Here is a 17,823-nt window from a genome sequence, read left to right on the forward strand (position 1 = left end):
GCTCTATACTACTGAAGCGTGCCTCATGTTGTTCCCTTAGTCTTGGGATAAAGTGGTGGGGTTTTACTTCTCAAGAAGCTTCCCTTCTAGAATAAGATGAAGTTTCAACAAGCAGCTTGTTGAGAAAGTATTCTTGCAAGGCCTCTATGTTTGCAGGCACTGCTGCAGGGCTGAGGGAGTAGTCAGCTTTCTTTAACGAGGGCCATTTTGGAAATCTTTTCTCGTGTGGTCTCTGCCTTCCTTCACCTGAAGTTCTTGTGCTGTAATCAGAGTGATTTGCTGTGTAGTTGTGCATTGCTGGATACGAACACACCTGGTGTGAGAAGCGGTTTCATTGCTTTTTCCCTTGGTTTCCAGACTGAGCGACTATCTCTTCGTTTTGGCGCGTTACGCTGCAATGAAGGAAGGGAAGGAAGAGAAAATATATATAAAGCCTGAACCGTAACTGGGAGCTGGGATGTTTCTTTCCTTGATCATGGGAAGCTAAATCCAGCAGACTGCTTTCCCCCATAAAGGAAGGGAAAGAAGGCAAGCCTGGACCGGTAATGTGAGCTGCCAAGAACTTCCAGCTTAAATAACTAGGACCTTGTTCATAACTACTGTGAGGGACACAGCTCTTCTGTTCACTGGGCCTTGTCCAAATGCCTTTGTACGACACTGCAGTGATGGCATCAGAGTTAGCTTGCCCTGGGTTGGAGTTGAGGCAGGAGACTTCAAAGAACTATGGCTGATTTTCGAGCGATGTCTTCGTTTCCCTAGGCAGTGGCAGGTGCTGTGGAAAAGCTTTGACAGGACTCTGAGGAATGAAGAAGAGAAAACAATCAGCTTCTCTTTGGAAGTCATAATGCTCATATGGAACAGCAACTGGGTAGAGATTCAGGAACTCTGTCCGCAAGCTTTGAAATAATAAATGTGATTTACTTGTACCAAAGGGCCCTTAACTGTCATACTTTAATACTGAGCCCAGCGTGCTTTTCTTTTTTAAGTTGCTTTCAATCCATCAGCTCTGGCTGAAGCTGAGCTGGGTAGATTTACAGGAATGCACTAGGAATTCTTTGGCTCTGGCTGCCTCTCTTTATGCATGTGAAGAATGTCTGTGCTGACAATCCAGTGCGTCCTCTGCCAGGAACTGAGGCTCACACAGGATCGAGGGATTAAAGGAGGAAGGGCCAAATCATACAGGTCGTGTCAAGCTCAGTTTAGATAGCTGGGGCTAACTCCACACCCCTTTGAACGCACAGGTTTGGTCACAGCATCCCCCTCTGGATGCAGGTACCAGCTGAAGGAGTAGAGCCCTCGTTTAGTTTGAGTATCTATCTACTAGAGGTGACTCAAGCCACTAAATTTGCAGATAAAGGGGCTGTGAGGAGTAGCAGGGGCTTGGTGCCTCCTCAGCTGACAGCTAGAGGTGGAAGAGAGAGGCTAGCACCCAAAGGGGCTCGTATCACACATGTTAGCAGCCACATTGACCTCGGGAGTGTCACTGTCACGGAGTCCTCAACAGGGTAGACTAGAGCACGTCCTAGAGCTTAGAGAATCTGGCTGCAATTGTCACGATGGCAGAATGCAGAGCTTCAGCAGAGCAGGCAGAAGACATCCTCTGTTCCAGCTTCCTGATGGACCGAAGAGTGCCAAAAAAACATATTCTCTATGTAAACAAGTGCGGTACAGCCAGCTGAATGAGTTAACACCTTGCTACCCACGCTGCCTAGAGAACACAGACATTTACAGTTTTACAGGCAGGTCCAAGCCACTTCCAGCTTGGAAATGTGATTGGGAAGAATACGTATCAGACGGGGTCGTTTAAGTCTTCCCTGTGTATGGAGGAGCATCGTGGCAACCCGTGGGCTGTGAGGTGATCCACACGCATCAAGAGCGCTTGCCCTGCTCTGAGGGTGCCAATTTTAGTGGTGAGAGCTTTTAAGCCAGTCATGCAGCTTGCTCTGTTCAATTAGTTAAGTAGAAACAACCTGAAACTTGCTTCCCAAAAAAAGTCTCTGGCTTTTGTGTTAACTTTTTAATCAGATTGGGGTCAGAGTGAAGAATGCCCAGCACTAATAGATACCGCTGTCTCATTACTCACCCTTTTTTTTTTTTTTTTTTTAAACAGATATTTCATGCCTATTGTTAATGCACATTTTTCACAGAGTAATTTTCCAAGCCTTAGCCTGTAACACATCCCAATGACAAATGCTCTTGATTTGGACTGTACCGTCAGCTGCAATGTCACATCAGACATTTTCTCAATGCCTGCTCCAGACAGGCCATCCAGTTTTATGATAGCTCTGTCTCAGTGATCACTATTGAACCTTAGGAATCTAGAGGCTTTTCAAGTTTAATTGAATAAAATTCTTTGCAATATAAATTCTTCATGAATGCTATATAAATCAGCTCCGGGATGGATTTATAGTATTTTCTTCTTTTCCAGCTGGGGGGAAGAAATCTCACTACTGTTTTGGGACCAAAGCTAGTATTGTTTTGATTGCAAAGAGAAATAAATTTAGCTACTACACTTAAACATGATATAGAGATTAAATTTATTAGGGTGCACTCAGCTTCCAGCTCCCTCCCGTTCCGTTTCTACCCAAAGACGTCTGTGCAATTTTTTTTGTGGGGCTGAAACGGAGGCAGGCTGGTGTCTGGGGTGACCCTGTTGTTTCAGTTAAGCAGGCACAGTGGGCCAGGGCTTGAATTTAGGAGCGAGCAGAGCTCAGGCTGAGCGTGGTCCCAGCCCCACGCGCTGCTGCAGCTCAGCAGAGTTCTGCAGGGGCCATGCTCAGCCCTTGGAGGGGTCACAGCGTGCTGTGTTTGTCCTCTGCTTCACCACCTTGTCGTACAGTGCTTGGCGGTGTAAAAGGGACCTTTCTGTCCTGAATCCTGTCCCCGCGGTACGCAGGGGAGCTGCTTGCCATTAAGCTGCAGCAAGGCTTGGATCCTCGGGCCCCAGCGCACCCTCTGCACTGGGCTGGGAGCAGAGGCCAGGGGTGTGGGGACACTGAGGCTGAAGCAGGGACCTTGTGCACCAGTTCAGTGAAGAAGTTCCAGCGTGGCCAAGCTGGCATCTCCTACCGATCACGGAGCAGCGTGCAGTAATGCGTGAGAGCCTGGTGAGACAGCAGGAGTGAAATGTCTCTGAAATGAAATACAGGCTTTAAAACAAATAAAGCTCCGTTGCTCTGGGTTTGCTTTTCCAAGTCCTTTGTCCCCACCCAGCAAATCTAGCCATACAGCATAGGGATTCCAGTGCCTGCACCTCATTAATATAATGGGAGGAAGGCAGATGCTTTGTCCATACTGACCGTATGCAGAGCCCAGATACATTCCTGCCTAGCAGGGTTCCTTATTTATGATTACGTTGGAGCTGCCAGCACAGACATATGTTGCTAAGGGTCGTTTATTCTTGTTTGTAAAATATATGGCTGCTCCTAGCTTACACACTGTCAAAACTGGAAGAACTGGCCCCAAAATCTCTTGCTGCATGATTGGATCAGACGCCTGTACATCTGTTAACGCTGTAGGAGCTGTAAAATGAAATAAGTTTCACTATAACTCAAGCACCTCTATTACCGCCACGATGTGTAAGCAGCAGAACTGGCTGCTGCTCTTGCAGAAATGACACAAACATACATTTTGCCAAGTCATATGTAAATTCATACGAGGCAGCATTTCCTCTGCTAATGCACAGAAGGAAGGACTCGCACGTCTGTGCCCCCACCTTGACAAGATGCGCTGGCCCCGCAGCATGGGGCTTGGCGTGTTTTGGGGTGCACAGCCCCAGCAATGGGGAGCCAGCAGCAGCCCTGAGCTCCTCCCTTCAAGCTGGAGGACCAGAAGGGACTACATCTGCCATCAGGCCATGTCCTCTGCAGTCGCACACTCCTGAAATACCCATTTTGCCTGGAAGTGGTCAAAGGAAAAACCTCCCCACCCAAACAGCTTGTGCTACAGCAGGACCTGGCTAGAAACGGGCACCTCAAGGTGCCCAGAGCTACCGTGCCTGCATCAGACAGAAGCAGGGCTTGTTTGCATTGAGAATCAGCCTGGTTGCATCGAGGAAAGGGCTGTCTCGGTCCCTCAGTTCCACCTCTGCTGCAGCCTGGCAGAAAGTGCCCACCTCTGTGCCCCGTCCATGCAGGGCATGCACGGACAGGCAGTGTGCCATAGCTAGTGCTCAAACCATGCCAGGGTGAAGCTGCAGAGGGGTCAGTATAGAAGAATTTGACCTTAGAAACAGCCACAAAAGCGTGTTTCTGAACAACCAGTGAAGTACCACTAACGCAGGAGGCAGTGGTGCCAAGCCAGTGCCACACAGGTCTGACCACTCCATCACCTGCACAGGTTGCTGACGTGCTGCAGGAGCTGCTGCATGCCTCAGTAAACGTGAGCAAACACAAAAATAAGCCACAGGAATACCTTATCTCCTCCTGCTCAGGGATGTGGAGACCAGAGCTCGGCACACCCTCCTCCCTCTCCACCTGAACCTGCAACCAGCTCTGGCATGAAGCGCCGGCCGAGAGGTTGTACAAACCCGTGTGATCCAACAGAAGGAATACCAGTCTGGCGTGAGCTGGGGGCTTGGGACAGTCTGGAGGAGCAGAAGAGGAGCAGCACGAAGAGCTACCTGCTCCCCAAACACACCTGTGCCTACCCGCATGGCAGCCCCAACGGCTGGGACCCCCCAGCATCACTCCCTGCCGGCATCGCCACTGAGGGAGCACCAGCCTCCAGCGATGCTTCCCAGCTCCGTGCCCAGTGTGTGTCTGGTCCCAGCACCACGGCCACGGTCACACTTCGCCTTCAGCCAGCCCCACAGTGTGTGCAGAGCCAGCCCCGGCAAGACGGCGTGGCGCCGGCCCGCCAGGCAGAAGCAGGCATTTTGCAGGCCTGGCTGTTTGCTGCCAGCTTTCTGCCTTGGCAGCATCTGCTGTGGGGTTTCTTTTTGCTGTTTCTGACGGCGCCATATGCCTCAGTGTCAAAACAATGGCGCTTGCACACTGACTGGGAGCCCTCTCCCTCGCTCTCCCCGAGCTCCCTCTCCCCAGCAAAGCCCGGGCACCCACCGGGTGGCCCTGAGCACCATGGTCCCAGGGCGAGCGCAGCACCATCAGCGCTGCCACACACCAAACCTGAACTTGGGGGGAAGCTGGAGCAGCTGGCACAGCTCCTCACTCCTCCAAGGATGCTTACAGAGCCCGGCAAGGGGAGGAACACCATGCCTGCGTTGGTATTAACAACAAACCCCATGTTGGCTCCAGTGGCTGGTCCTTAGGGCAGCTTCTACAATACAGTATTACGAAAAATAATAATAAAAAAAATATTACAATGCACAGCCTTGCCCCACAACCTCCCATCTCCCTAAGCCTCCCCAAGCCAAAAAGCTTAAGATTCCTCAGTGCGAAGATGCAGTTGGCCCCGCTGGCCACCCAAGCCCAGCTCCAGTGGTTGCAGCAGAGCCTGGGGGCAGCCAGCTTTGCCACCACCCCCCAGTTCTGCCTGCAGCAGAGCTCCTGGAGAAGACCACTCACCACATGGAGCTTCTGCGCTGCCCACAGACACACGCTGCTCTGCTCTCCTTTGCTTGGCTTTCCAGCCTGCATCCCTCTCCACTCTTCCCACCACTGGGGGTAGAGCACCACTACCCCCAGTGCCTGCCCTGAGCCAGGCTCACCACCCACTGCACCCAAGGAGTACCGATATTCTTGTGCAAATACCAACAACCAAAGGCACAGCAACCTGGAAGTCCAAGTAGCAACTCCCCAAGCATATTCCAAGATGCAAGAAGAACACCTTCAAACAACTCTGCCAGGTCCCTTCAGGCTCAGAGACACTCACAGTGCCTGAAGGAGCTCGCCTCTCAGGGACAACTGGGCACAGGCACCAGGAACCAGCCTGGCCAAAGGGATTTCCCAAGGGACCAGCCCCCTCCATCCCCTGTGTTGCAGCCTCCTGGCAGAGGTACCGGTACCCCAAAGCTCTGCTTTTCCCTCTGCTGCACGCTCTGAGCAGAAACATTACATCCAGCAATTTCCCTGCCCCTTGGGAAAGGAAGAAGAGACATCCAATCATCTTACTCATACCAGGTTTATTTTTTCTTTTCCCTGCATTTCTAATACAAGGGATGTAACCAAGGTCTCCACTGCAGCAAGTCTTCTATAGAAAAAATAGTCATTAATCTCCCATGGCAAACCGATCCCTGCCCTACAAAGAACACCCGTGCAGAATACAGCAGTGCAGGCAGGGACCGATACACGTTCGCAGCCTTCTGCTCAGGTAAAAATGTATTAAAGCCTCCCAGTCATACAGAAATCAGCTACTCAAGAGAAATTGCTGCACACACAGCCACCAGGGCATTTATAGACAATCACGTTTTATACGCTAGCTACAAAATTGGATGTAGTGTCTTGTAGTGCAATATTTCCCGGTTTGGAGGGACCTAGCTAAGTCTGCATTAAGATCTTTTCTAGGAATTGTACTCCTGAGGAATGAAGGAAAAAAAGGGGAGCAAAGATTTTATTTTGCTGCGTTCAACAATTCGCTTCATAGAACAATCATTGTGCTCTATTTAGACACACTGTATTTCCCTAGAAGAAAAAATGAGATTGTGTGTGATATTTTAAACTATGACTGGTACAAGTCAGTGCCTAAACCTCTCCACTACACAGTCAACAACTGGTTAATGCTGAAATGTTCTAGGTAAAAAAAGAAATTAAAAAATTGAGTATCATTAATTTCTCTAGACTCATAGTCCAGCATCTTGGATGCTCTGAATGCAGATATTCCCATCCTCACTAACACTTCTGATCAATATTACTGAGTTGACACAGAAAAAGGATCCTGACATTGCTTTCCAGATGCATTTCCAGGCTTTGGTTCTAAAAAAAAAAAAAAAAAGGGTTACTTCTCTGAAAACCAGCTGAAGCAAGACAGAAGAGAAAAAGGAAGCAAAGGCCATCTCTGTACTCTTGGCTGAATGGTGCCAAATATTTTCTGGTCTGTTTGAAATGTGCAATGTATCGTGGAGAGGGTCTAAGAGCCCAGGGAGCCTTCTCTCCATGGAGACCTGTGCTTGCTGAGCACACCTGGGGATGTGAATCCCCACGAGATGGACTGAGGCAAGCCAGAGGATGAGGTAGGGTATGGCAGCCTTGCACTCGAGCAGCTGCTGCGAGCTGACTTGTGCAGCAAGGCTCTGCAGCCAACCTGCCCGTACGGCACAGAGGGGCCAGGGCGCAGGGCGAGGGTCGCCGCTGCCATGTCACGTAAGGAAGGGAAGTCCAGGGGAGATACTAGCAGCCTCTGCAGGAGCTTGTTTTATTAGTGAGCAGCAACAGAGCAAGGGGAGGAGATGCCCGGTTTTTAATCCTCTCCTGAACAGGAGAACATGCATGGCTTTCCTCTGTGCCAGAAACCCAGCAGGGACAGAGCAGCCCAGGAGACAGCAGGGTCTCCTCTCACCTGGGCTGAGGCAGGACCTGCAGCAGCACGAGGGAGCAAGGCTGGGAAGCTGCAGAGACACTTTGCAAATCACGCTCTGGACTTCGTTAGAAATAGCAGGAAGGGTCCACACCTTCCCAACACACACATGTGCACCTCCCCCGCCCCTGCCTTTCAGAACCACCTTAAAAAGCTGCCTGCTACAGGCAAACATCAGCTGTTAAAAATATAAGGCTGGAGACAAAGCGACCAAAATAAATAGTTTGGCAACAAAGCAAATGTGGCTGTTACACAGAGGCCAAGTCCTGGTTTGAAACAGCACATCTCCCTAACAAAAGGGCCTGCAAGCAAAGTGAAAATTCTATCCAAGTAAGAGGAATTTTGCCAGCGGAGGTTTCCAGAGGCTCTCAGCAGCTCGACACATTCCCCTTCCAGAGATCACAGGAGGCACCTGCCCCACTTGAGCACTGTGCTGGGGGGTGAGGGCTGCTTGAGCTCTGCGCCAGCTCCTGTCCTCTGAAAACTAAATAAAATTAAACCTTTTCCGCTCCTGAGAAAAATCAGGCAACCACCCCTTTCGTCCAAAGCACAGGCCCTGGCAAGAGCTTGGCAGAAGCACAGTTGGCTCAGCACACTGACCTCCTCCATGCCTGCTGCTTGAGCTCTTAACCTACAGCACTCTGAAACCTTCCTGAGAATGGCGGGGTCCATCTGGTTCCATTTAACCTGCTGCTTCTCAAGACTGGGCAAGTGGTTTATTCTCTGAGACAAATGCCAAGGCCTTGCAGAGAGCAAGGGCATCAGGAAGCCCCTGCGTGGTACCTGTCCTGAGTGAACGGTGCCCATTTCATGGCACATCCAACACCGCAGCCTCGTGCTCGTCTCCTCGTGGGCTCCGTCATCTTTCTGCCTTTGTGCAGCTTTCCCACAGACTGACTTCTACCCAGTAATAAACTGAACCATCTCCTGGGAAAGGAAAAAAAAACACTCCCACAGCAGCAGCTGCCCAGGCTGCACAGCCTGCTGGGGGGTATTACGGTCACTAATCTGACTGGCACTTTTAATGTTCCTTTTATGCTCCCCTGGGGTTTGCTTTTTAAAGACGATTTACGTGGGTGTCAAGTGAAGTGTATTGGGTCAGGCCCATCACCTCCTTCATCCTGGAGCAGTGCCCAAGAGCCAGCCCTGTCTAGCCCAGCAGCTCTTCCCTGTAAGCCTCTATTATCAGCTGCATCTCTCCAGCCCTCGAGTGAGCAGTCAGCTCCCGTGGAGCCAATCCACCCTCTGTGCACGAAGGCTTCCACCTCCAGCAGCAGTCAGCAGCTCTGAGAGCCCCCCATTGCGGAGTCCAGGGCCATGGCAACTAGGACAGCTCGAAACCAGTGTTCATGCTGATGGCGTAGCGCAGCTTCTCCCGCAGGATGCTCTTCTTGCTGTAGTTGGGAAGCTTGAGGAGGTTGAAACACGTAGAGGAGGTTGGGAGACGCCCACCTGGCTCTTTCTTGCGGATTGTGAAGAAGCCCCGTAGCACACTGCCCAGCGTGTCACCAGTGTCCTGGAAAAGGGCAGAAACACATCAGTTCTGCACTTCTCTGCTGTGCTGCTTCCAAGCGGGGTGCCTACACACAGGGCAGAGGCGCTAACACAAAACCCGTCTGCTGGGAACAGGGAGAGTCAAACCTCCAAGCCCTGTCCCCCACGACAGCTAGAAAGGAGCTCCTCTTGTAACTGCAACCACCATTACCCGGGCAGGGCCCCTTTCCAGGGTGCACAGGGAACAGGGTAGGGGGAATGGGACGCAGGGAGGTCCCCCAGAAAACCCCACAACCCTGGAGACGGGCAAAAAGAGCCCAAGTGCTGCTGTGTGTGGGCTTGTAGGTATGGCCATATGCGTTACGATAAGGTTGTTTTCACCTTGCCCTGTAAAGCATCTATCTTTATGCCTTAAGAGGTTCCTGGTCAGACAGAGATGAGGAATCTGGCCAGGGAAGGAGGCCTGGCAGGGGATGCGTAAGACACGAGCAAGCAGGGTGCCTACCTGATCATCAGAGACCTCCACGCAGCGGATGGAAAAAGGAGGCTTGAGGTAGGCAAAGCCCAAAAGCGGAGGCCTGGAGCAGCTGGTAACAAACTGAAAGAGTGACGGACAGTGAAAGACAGCAGCAGTGAGAGCAGCCTGGCTATATGAGACATGCAACTAACACAGTCACAGCAGACAGCTGCTCGGACTGGCATTTGAGTACCCTCCAGTACAATACTCCTGAGCTTTCGTGCACAGCTCTGCCAGCCTTTGAAAGCCGCCACCTATGCAAGCCTATTCACGGGGACACAAGAGCGTTTCTAGGAACTCTGCTTCCAGGGCTGCCCCTCCGCTGAGAAGCAGGGTGCAGACTTTAAGGTGTCAAGCATTCTGATACTCTGTTAGTGCAGAAAGCACTCAGCTAAGTGGCCCAACCCCCCCAGATCGTAAGGCTGGGCTGAAACGACTGCATTTACCTTGAGAAACATGGCTCTCTCCTCAGGGCTGAAGTCATTAGCTAGGATGTCCCACAGCCAGATGATGACCCGGTGACTCCCGTGGAAGCCCCCATAATACACCGTGTGTTTTCTGGGGAGAGAAATGTTGCAGCAGGCTTGTGTCCCACTGCAGCAGGAGGGTCACAGCTGCCAGCTGCCAAGCGCTGGAAGGATCAATACCTGCCATGAGTCGGGGTTCACTGCTACAGCAGACACTGCCAGTACTGAGCCCCTGCCAGTGCTTACTGGGCACTGGATTAAAGGGAAGGGCAGAGAGAAATTCTGCTCTTAGGAACCAGTGGAAGAAAGGGCCCTTCCCTTTCGTTAGTACTCTGTCCAAGTTCACTTTAAGGAGCATGTTCTTCAGCTCCATTCGTCTGCTCCTCAGTTTTCAATTAGGAGGAGCAGAAAGTTGTGAAAAAGTCAGTCTCCTGCAAACCTTCAAATAGCTCTGCAATGAAACGGCTTGGTTTGCTGAGCGAGGAGACCAGCAGACCAAGTTGCTCACTTACTTTAAGTCCTCAAGGTCAATCTCAGCGTTGTCACCGGAGATCAGCCGCTGCAACTCTGGTGCAGAAAACATACGAATCCATTCAGGCTTAATGATCGACCTGAATCCACTGATAAGCGCTGCTGTCTGACTCTTGATCTGCGTGTGCATCCGGAAGTGAGCCATGAGATGGATGTAGCTGATCCTGCGCGTGACAGGGAAGACAAGACGGCAGTGAGGGAGCTGGAACAGCAGGGGATACCCACCTCATCGGTACAGGAACAAGGTTGGTGACCTGTCTCTTCAGCCCAAAATGGACTAGCACTGCCTGGAGATTCATTATACTTTCCCTTCCAGGGCCCTGTAAGAAGAGTTGTTCTGCGAGGCTGTGCCCCCACCCGCCACCCCTGGGACTGTCTGCTCATTTCTTAGAGTTGCTTCTCAACCCAGGGACTAGCTGGTTAATGATCACTTCATCAACCTTGCCCAGACAGCAACTCAGAGGGGCGCATGCATCCAACTCCTCTTTAAAGGATGACATCCCCGTTCAAGGCACTCCTCTAGGTTTGAAAAAAACCCAACTGTCTGGGCTCTGACGCCACCTGCACTGAAACCCGTGGCTGCAGAATCGATACACCAAATCAACGTGCCAAAAAACACTTAGGAGATTTCCACCTTCCCCCCAGGAGTATGGAAGAGGGGCACTGTTTATCAGAGGGAGGCACCATCAGGCTTCCTCTTCGCACCAACAGTCAAAACAACCCAGCTTGCTGATTCTTTCTTCATCAGCTCCTAGGCAGACACCACCACGATCACACTGGCTGGGTTTTCAGCTAGGTCACCTCGCTCCGCCGTTAATAGACAGGACTCTTTCTAGACTGCTCCCTCCCAACTACCAATTTGTGTGCACATCTGCACAAAAGCTTCAAAGTTTCTGCTGTAAGCGAGTGGAGCAACATACAGGACTTTCAACTTTCTCCCTGAGCTGCCTTCTGACAAGCCAGAGAAAGATCCTTTCAAATGCAAACTCCCTGGTCAGAGCTCAGGAAGGGAAAAGACTGGGAACATCAGATTGCAGAGCACGACTAACAAAGACAAATCCTCAGGTAGGATCCAGCTTTCACTTGCCATTAAAGAGAACAACCCCCAGATTATCAGTTCAAACACACATCTGCTTAATAGATAAGCTATTTTATCCTGCTTTTATGATCACTGAAGGGTATAGAGAAGAAAAAAAAATATGAAGGGAACAAAAAGGTGGGTTTGGTTTTCAGGCTGTGGAGTTGACATTTACGATAACTATCTAAAAGCTGGTTATCTGTGAAAATAGCTACAGGGCTCAGTGTCTCCTCTGATTTCCTGCGTCTAAAGTACGACTGTCGACTACATTTGAATTCACCACTGTCTCTTCTGAAGAACAGTGCTTTATACAACTGCCACATGTTATCATTCTGAGAAGATCTGTCTGCTCCAAGGTGTCTTTGAGCATCTGTGCCCTCTATGTTCACGACTGTGTGCCTGAATTGCTTTGAATCCATCTGTCTGTATCTATCACCATCATTAAATCCTGCAGAATCTCACAGACTGTGTGCCTTTGACCTCAGAAGCGCTGTTTCAAGAAGTAAATTGTCAATTTTTATTTTGCAAATCAAATTTAATACAATTTCTGCCGATGAACTGTAACCAGTAAATTCTATTAAGATATTTATGTGCTCCTTCTACTCCAGTCTATCTCAATTCATTCCAGATGCAAGCCCAAGGAACTGGAATAAAGTATTTTGCAGTGGTGACCTTAAAAATCTAATTGCTATACTTACTTATTTTCATTGGTAACAGGAATGGTCTTCCCTCCAGGAACAAGTTCATGGCAAACAAGCTGAGGGAAGAAATGATTGTATTGCTAATTACTGCCTGGAACCACAATGGAAAGAAATGCCATGCTAAGCTGTTACCTCCCCATAAAACATTTATTTTTACAATAAAACAGTAGGATTTAAAATTTAAGTAATAATCCTGCTTCTGCCTTGAACCAGTTTCACTTAACTATTAACATAGTAATTGAACAGTAGGGAACTCTGACTCTCCCACCAGTGGAGCCAGCCCCTCTTCGAGGAAGCCTCCTCTCTAGTCTGATCCATCACTGCTGAACTGCACACAAATCAATTCAAAGAGCCTTGGGGGACTGTCACAATCCCAGGATCCAGAGGCTGAACAAGCTCAGAGCCTTCACGTAGCTCAGTGTAACAGTGCAATCCAAAGCTGTCTGCTCCACAGGTCTCATCGGGGGCCACCGGAGTGACAGAGCTCCCTGGAGTTCACTGTCCCTCAAGCTGGGCACTCAAGGCGTGAAGCAGAGAGCACTCAAAAAGTGAGACAGCTGAGAAGTATCTCCTCCCTGCCCTGCCAAGGCCTGGTGCTGAGCTGACAGCGCTGCTCTGAGAGAGCGGCAGGCACCCTCTAGTTGTTTGCCACAGCAGAAGAGTCACGACTCCTCTTGCACCAATGCTACGAGGCAGAAAGTCATCACTTGTGAAGAGTGGGCTCTGCGCTCCAGTTTTCAGGTGACTTCCAAGGTCAGAAGGGAGCCCAGCACAGGGAATGAGCTCAGCTCCCCATGCCCAAAGAGAGCTGTACCTTGCAGGGACACACAAGTTCATTCAGGAACCACAGGGTTACCCCACCTGGCTGCTTCGGCATGGCCAAAGCACAAGACAGACCTGGTTTGTTTGGAAGCTTTGCATGCTGCAGCCTTCAATGTCTTACTGCTGGGCTGCTTCCTACCTTTATTTTTCAGGTGGAAAAACCCCTCAAAGCTGAAATTTCAGCAACCTTGAGGCAGCAACGAGGTGTTCGGTTCAGCCCACTGTGCAGCAGATGCAGCCTCTCACTCATTCAAAGCAGGGCTGGATCAGTACTCAGCTGTCTTCCCATCCACCCTCGCAGCTTGGCGGGTGCATTTACACTGCTATCGCTGCTATCAGACAATGCAAGCTAGGCCCAAACGAGCCATTTTAGGAATAAGAAACTGCAGCATGCAAAGCTCTCAAGGACAAGCTGCCCCAGACAAACACTGTGACTTAGTGGTCTTGGAGCTCTGAGCCACTGGATCTACACTGCTAATAGTGCCCGGGCTTAGCACTAGCTGGAATCTCCCCACAGAATTTGCTGCAGCAACAGAGAGGGAAGGCATTTTTAATCTTATCTATCCATATTTTCCAGCTATGCACACATAGCATCACAGAACCCAGGGCTCAAGTGCAACCAAATACCTTCAAGCCTTCATAAGGGACTGACAAACAGCCTTTTCCTCTCAAGGCCAAGAGACCTCCTGACACGCTTCAAGTTTCTCTGACAGAAACTGCTACGCTCGAAGAAAAGGAATTCCTCCCCACTCACACAGATTCTTCTTTTTAAAAAAAGAGGGAAACCAGTTATGCAGGGAAAGCAGAGAACAATGTTTCTCAACTAGAAAGGAAAAGAAAACCCCTGGCAACAGAAAAATTAAGGGTCAAGAAGGCAACCTTTTTCTGCGGAAAAAGCTGTTCCACAGCTAAATATTGAATGAAGTTAGAGAATCCTATGGCTGAGTTCAGAGAACCTCTGAGGCTGAGCCAGCCTTTCAGTGCGGGCTCTTTTTTTTTTTTTTTTGGTAAAATGAGAGCAGAGCTAAGTCCTGACCACAATCAAACACAAGGTCATTTACTATTCAGTCCCCTCAGGATTCTTGTTCAGATGGGCTACACAGAGCATCCACCTGACATACTCAGAAACACAAGTAACAGAGTCAAAAGCACTCCATGCAGCATGAGCTTGGACAGACTGCCTGACTTTCAGATGCAAAAGACCAGGTCTCAGAAAGCTCAGCAGAGAATAAATAGCTGTCTTCTGCTGGCAAGTCAGACTGCAGGTGTATTTCTCTGCTCAAAGGACGCTAATAAAAGCTACAGCACCTCTGCTCAGGAGTCAAATCTAGTTCTGCTGCCAATTGCTAATATTCACAAGCTGCCACTTCTGGCACCACAGCAGTGGGCAATGATCCTCAGGATCCCTCCCAGTGCTTCAAAGGCTCTTCCTGGTAGCATCAGCCCGACAAGCAAGGCAGATACTCCCATGGCAGAGCAGCTAGGCTCTATCCAGGAGAAACAGGGACTGCCTGCGCCAGGGCTGTGGACTCTGTCAGTGCCCAGAATTCTGCTCGCCACCACCAAGCATGAAGAGGGTGTTTGGAACAAAGCAGCTATAAGATCCAACACTGAATGAAAACCCACCTGACCCATCACATCTTCATCGTAGGACAACGTTAAGCCCAAGTCACTGATATCACCATCATACCGCTAGAGGAACAGAGAAAGGGAAAGAAGGTCAGTGTTCAGCAGCAGGAACAGCAGTTCTGTATTTCTGTATTACTCTAAGTAATTACTGTAAGTACACTAAGTGATCCTCAGCAGGCACCAGGCACCAAAGCATAACAAATACATGGCTTGCTCTAGGTTAATGGGGAGCCTGCACAAGAACTGAGGCTAAAACTTGAGATTTCCCCGATTCCCAGTTCCCGGGTTTACACCTTCAGACTCCTTTCTCATCCCTGCTTGCCCCAGTAAAAACAGAGGACAGCCACCTCTCGACTTGCTTCAGAAAACCCAGTTACTTTCAAGGTGTTTTTAAAGATGATCAGTACCCCAAAAGCATTTGCAAATCTAGTATTTCTAGCAGCAACCAGTGATAAGGGAGTTGAACAACAATAAGAAAAGTAATGCTCAAACCTTAATTGAAGTGAGATTTTTATAGAACTCTGAGTCCAAGGAGGGAAGTTCATCTACGGAGCTGTAGAAGACACTGTGGTGGTGCCCAAGTAGCTGACTCAAAAAGAAGGAAGCAAATGGTACATCCACAACTATTCCCTACAGACAACAAAAATGCATAGGTCAGGTCCCACCGCATGCTTGTTATGTGCAGCATCTTTAGTTACCTACGAGGCCTGCAGGCAGATTACATGTTGTGGAACAAGTGCAAAGATGCAAGACATCGAAATCAGCTAAGAAAACCACATCCTTTAAAAACTGATTAATTAGTGGAGCAGGTGCAAAAAGACACCAGGGGAAACTCCATGTTTCCTTTGAAAGAACTACCTTACATGGAGAGTGTCATTCCCTCCTCCATTTAGCCACATGTCCCTTTGTGTAAGGTATCAACAAATGGATACTTGTAAGGGGGTGACACCAAAATAACTATCCCAGCTAGTGTCCCTAGTACTGAGAAAAATAATCACAGTATATGCCAAGTTTTACTGCCAAGATTATTTTTAATACATGCCAGAAGAAGTGCCAGGCTGCTCCACCATCAGTATCTTTATACAAATAATTTTTTGAAACTCACCTCTTCAGTAATACCTCTGCAAGCATCTGGCTCTCAAAGGCAAGGGGCACCATCACAGAACTGCATCTGAACAGTACTGTACCAACAGTGACAACTGCCTAATACGATGCTTTTGGCTCACCTCATATACAGCCTTCCCAAGCATCTTCCCTACAAACTCGAAGAGCTGTAGGTAGTTCTCATGAATGTAGGATGTTGGGGATGGATACAGCCTCTCATCACCGCTGGTTGTCTGCACACAAAGAGAGATAACAGCACAGTGAGCCAGTCTGTTTCTGTCTGCAATGGGTCATCATGGTCAGCATCTGCAGCCCTGTGTCATACCTTGAACAAGTTGAGGGCAGGGTCAAACACTTTTTTAATTATCTCTTCCAGAAACTCTTTGAAAACACCATCTTGGTCGATACCAGCCTCATCAACTCCCAGATCATTCACAAACTTCACTCTGATCACTCCTTTCATGGCATTCTGGGAAAGCTGCCGTAGCTGTTCATATCCATCCTGCACAGACCAGAAGAGCCAGAGGACAATCACACAGAGAGACATATAGAACATCCATGCAGGCATACAGCAGAGACAGGAGACTGAAATCTGCATTAGTCATTGAATTTTGTCTTCAAAAAGACCAGCATTTTCCTAGCCAAACTCCAGGTTTGGAGCAGTCTGAACTGAACTAAGGTCCAGCATTTTCCTGTAACATGACTTCATACAAAAGCAGACAGAACTGACACTGGGTCCCTCAACACCCACAGAGAAGGTAGAAACATATTCACACCCCATACTCTTATCAGGCCAAGTTACTGGCTTGCTGGTTGGCTTCTGCAAGCCAGGTCACTCACCTCCAGCATACGTGAGCGGCGGATAGTGATGTGTGTCACATGAGGTGATGCGGAGCTAGTTTCAACCAGCCCAAGCTTCTCCTTCTCCTTTGTAACCATGTTTCGGAAAAGCAGCACCCTCTTAAAAAAAAAAAACCAAATATAAAAGCCTTCATCTACAAGGATCCTTATCCTCCAGTGCAGCGGGGCTGCCAGATGCTCCTGACACACACCCAGAACTAGCTCCTGGCTGTCCTGTTCCCATGTAGCCCCAATAATGTCACGGCCACCTACTCATTGGAAATAGTGGGATCTACCACCTTGTTCACCAGTGGAGCCGGGAAATACTTGAAGCTCTGCTTTGGGAGGGACAGGGTATTGACCATACTGAAAACAAAAGCACCTTTCCTATCACCACATAAAAATCTGTCATTTCTGCAGATTTGCTACCTGCAAAAAGACACTCTTCTTTTTTCTCCAAAGCCATGTCACGCACTGCGGGATGACTCTATGCAGCTGCCCACACAAAATAAGCTCTTTCTCAGTGAGAGAAACCAAGACAGTTTAGAGGAAATATACTGGGGAGAGTGGAGGTGAAGGAGAGGACTTCTGTTCAACTGGCATTTCAATCACAAGCTCTGTCACAAAATGCTCAAGATGCATGTCCCTTCCATCCCATGCCACCCAGGTCACTGGCTTTTCAGCCTCCACCCTCTGCCCATGTCCCACTCACGTTCTTGTGGGGAATGACGTGTGGGATGTACTGCAGGAGCAGCTGGGCTCGTTTCCTATCCTTGTCCAGCTCCTGGAAGAGCACGCTGGGTTTGAGGTCCCTTTACAAAGAAAGGCACAGATTCAGAGATCCCTGAGAAATGCCCAAGTGTAGTAAATAGCTGGGGGTAGTAGAGAGAAGAAACTTGTAACGATTTCAAAAACAATTCAGGTGCTCAGGTGGATGCATCTAAGGCGGCCAGAAACACTCGAGCTGTTAGGTGCTGAGTCAGTTTTCAAAGCACCACCCTCCATGAGCAGCAGCTAACCCTTACATCAGAGAAGAGAAGCACAATAGGAGAGGTATCCTTAAATGCAAACACAGGGATCTGTTCTCACCTTGATCTCAGGGGTAGGATAAGAGTCACGCAGTTTAAAGTAAGGTATCCCAAACCCTAAGGGGAGCTGGTGCACTGG

At 49.3% G+C, this 17,823-nt stretch overlaps 2 protein-coding genes across 23 annotated transcripts in view; one reads left to right on the plus strand and one right to left on the minus strand.

The window, feature by feature from the left end:
• MMAB (metabolism of cobalamin associated B) overlaps positions 1-6,912 on the plus strand; it is a gene marked incomplete at its 5' end in the record, with an annotated part of 10,909 nt that extends 3,997 nt beyond the window's left edge. For all 7 annotated transcript variants that reach the window (XM_080374007.1, XM_080374004.1, XM_080374006.1 and 4 more), the window contains one exon: positions 358-6,912. In XM_080374007.1, the coding sequence (XP_080230133.1) occupies positions 358-445 (88 nt within the window). In that variant the 3' untranslated portion in view covers positions 446-6,912. The remainder of the gene's footprint in view (positions 1-357) is intronic.
• UBE3B (ubiquitin protein ligase E3B) overlaps positions 6,063-17,823 on the minus strand; it is a 24,867-nt gene continuing 13,106 nt past the window's right edge. For 12 of the 16 annotated variants that reach the window (XM_080372501.1, XM_080372515.1, XM_080372513.1 and 9 more), the window contains 11 exons: positions 17,369-17,468; positions 16,657-16,776; positions 16,142-16,318; positions 15,939-16,049; positions 15,205-15,342; positions 14,710-14,775; positions 12,259-12,317; positions 10,464-10,646; positions 9,931-10,042; positions 9,473-9,565; positions 6,063-8,989 (listed from right to left, as the gene is read on the minus strand). In XM_080372501.1, the coding sequence (XP_080228627.1) occupies positions 8,798-8,989; positions 9,473-9,565; positions 9,931-10,042; positions 10,464-10,646; positions 12,259-12,317; positions 14,710-14,775; positions 15,205-15,342; positions 15,939-16,049; positions 16,142-16,318; positions 16,657-16,776; positions 17,369-17,468 (1,351 nt within the window). In that variant the 3' untranslated portion in view covers positions 6,063-8,797. Of the gene's footprint in view, positions 8,990-9,470; positions 9,566-9,930; positions 10,116-10,463; positions 10,647-12,258; positions 12,318-14,709; positions 14,776-15,204; positions 15,343-15,938; positions 16,050-16,141; positions 16,319-16,656; positions 16,777-17,368; positions 17,469-17,823 lie in introns of those variants that run through there. The other 4 variants (XM_080372504.1, XM_080372506.1, XM_080372505.1 and 1 more) reach the window with 4 other exon arrangements.

The sequence above is a fragment of the Falco punctatus genome, assembly GCF_963210335.1.
Source record: "Falco punctatus genome assembly, chromosome: 1".
In the NCBI taxonomy this organism is placed as follows: domain Eukaryota; kingdom Metazoa; phylum Chordata; class Aves; order Falconiformes; family Falconidae; genus Falco; species Falco punctatus.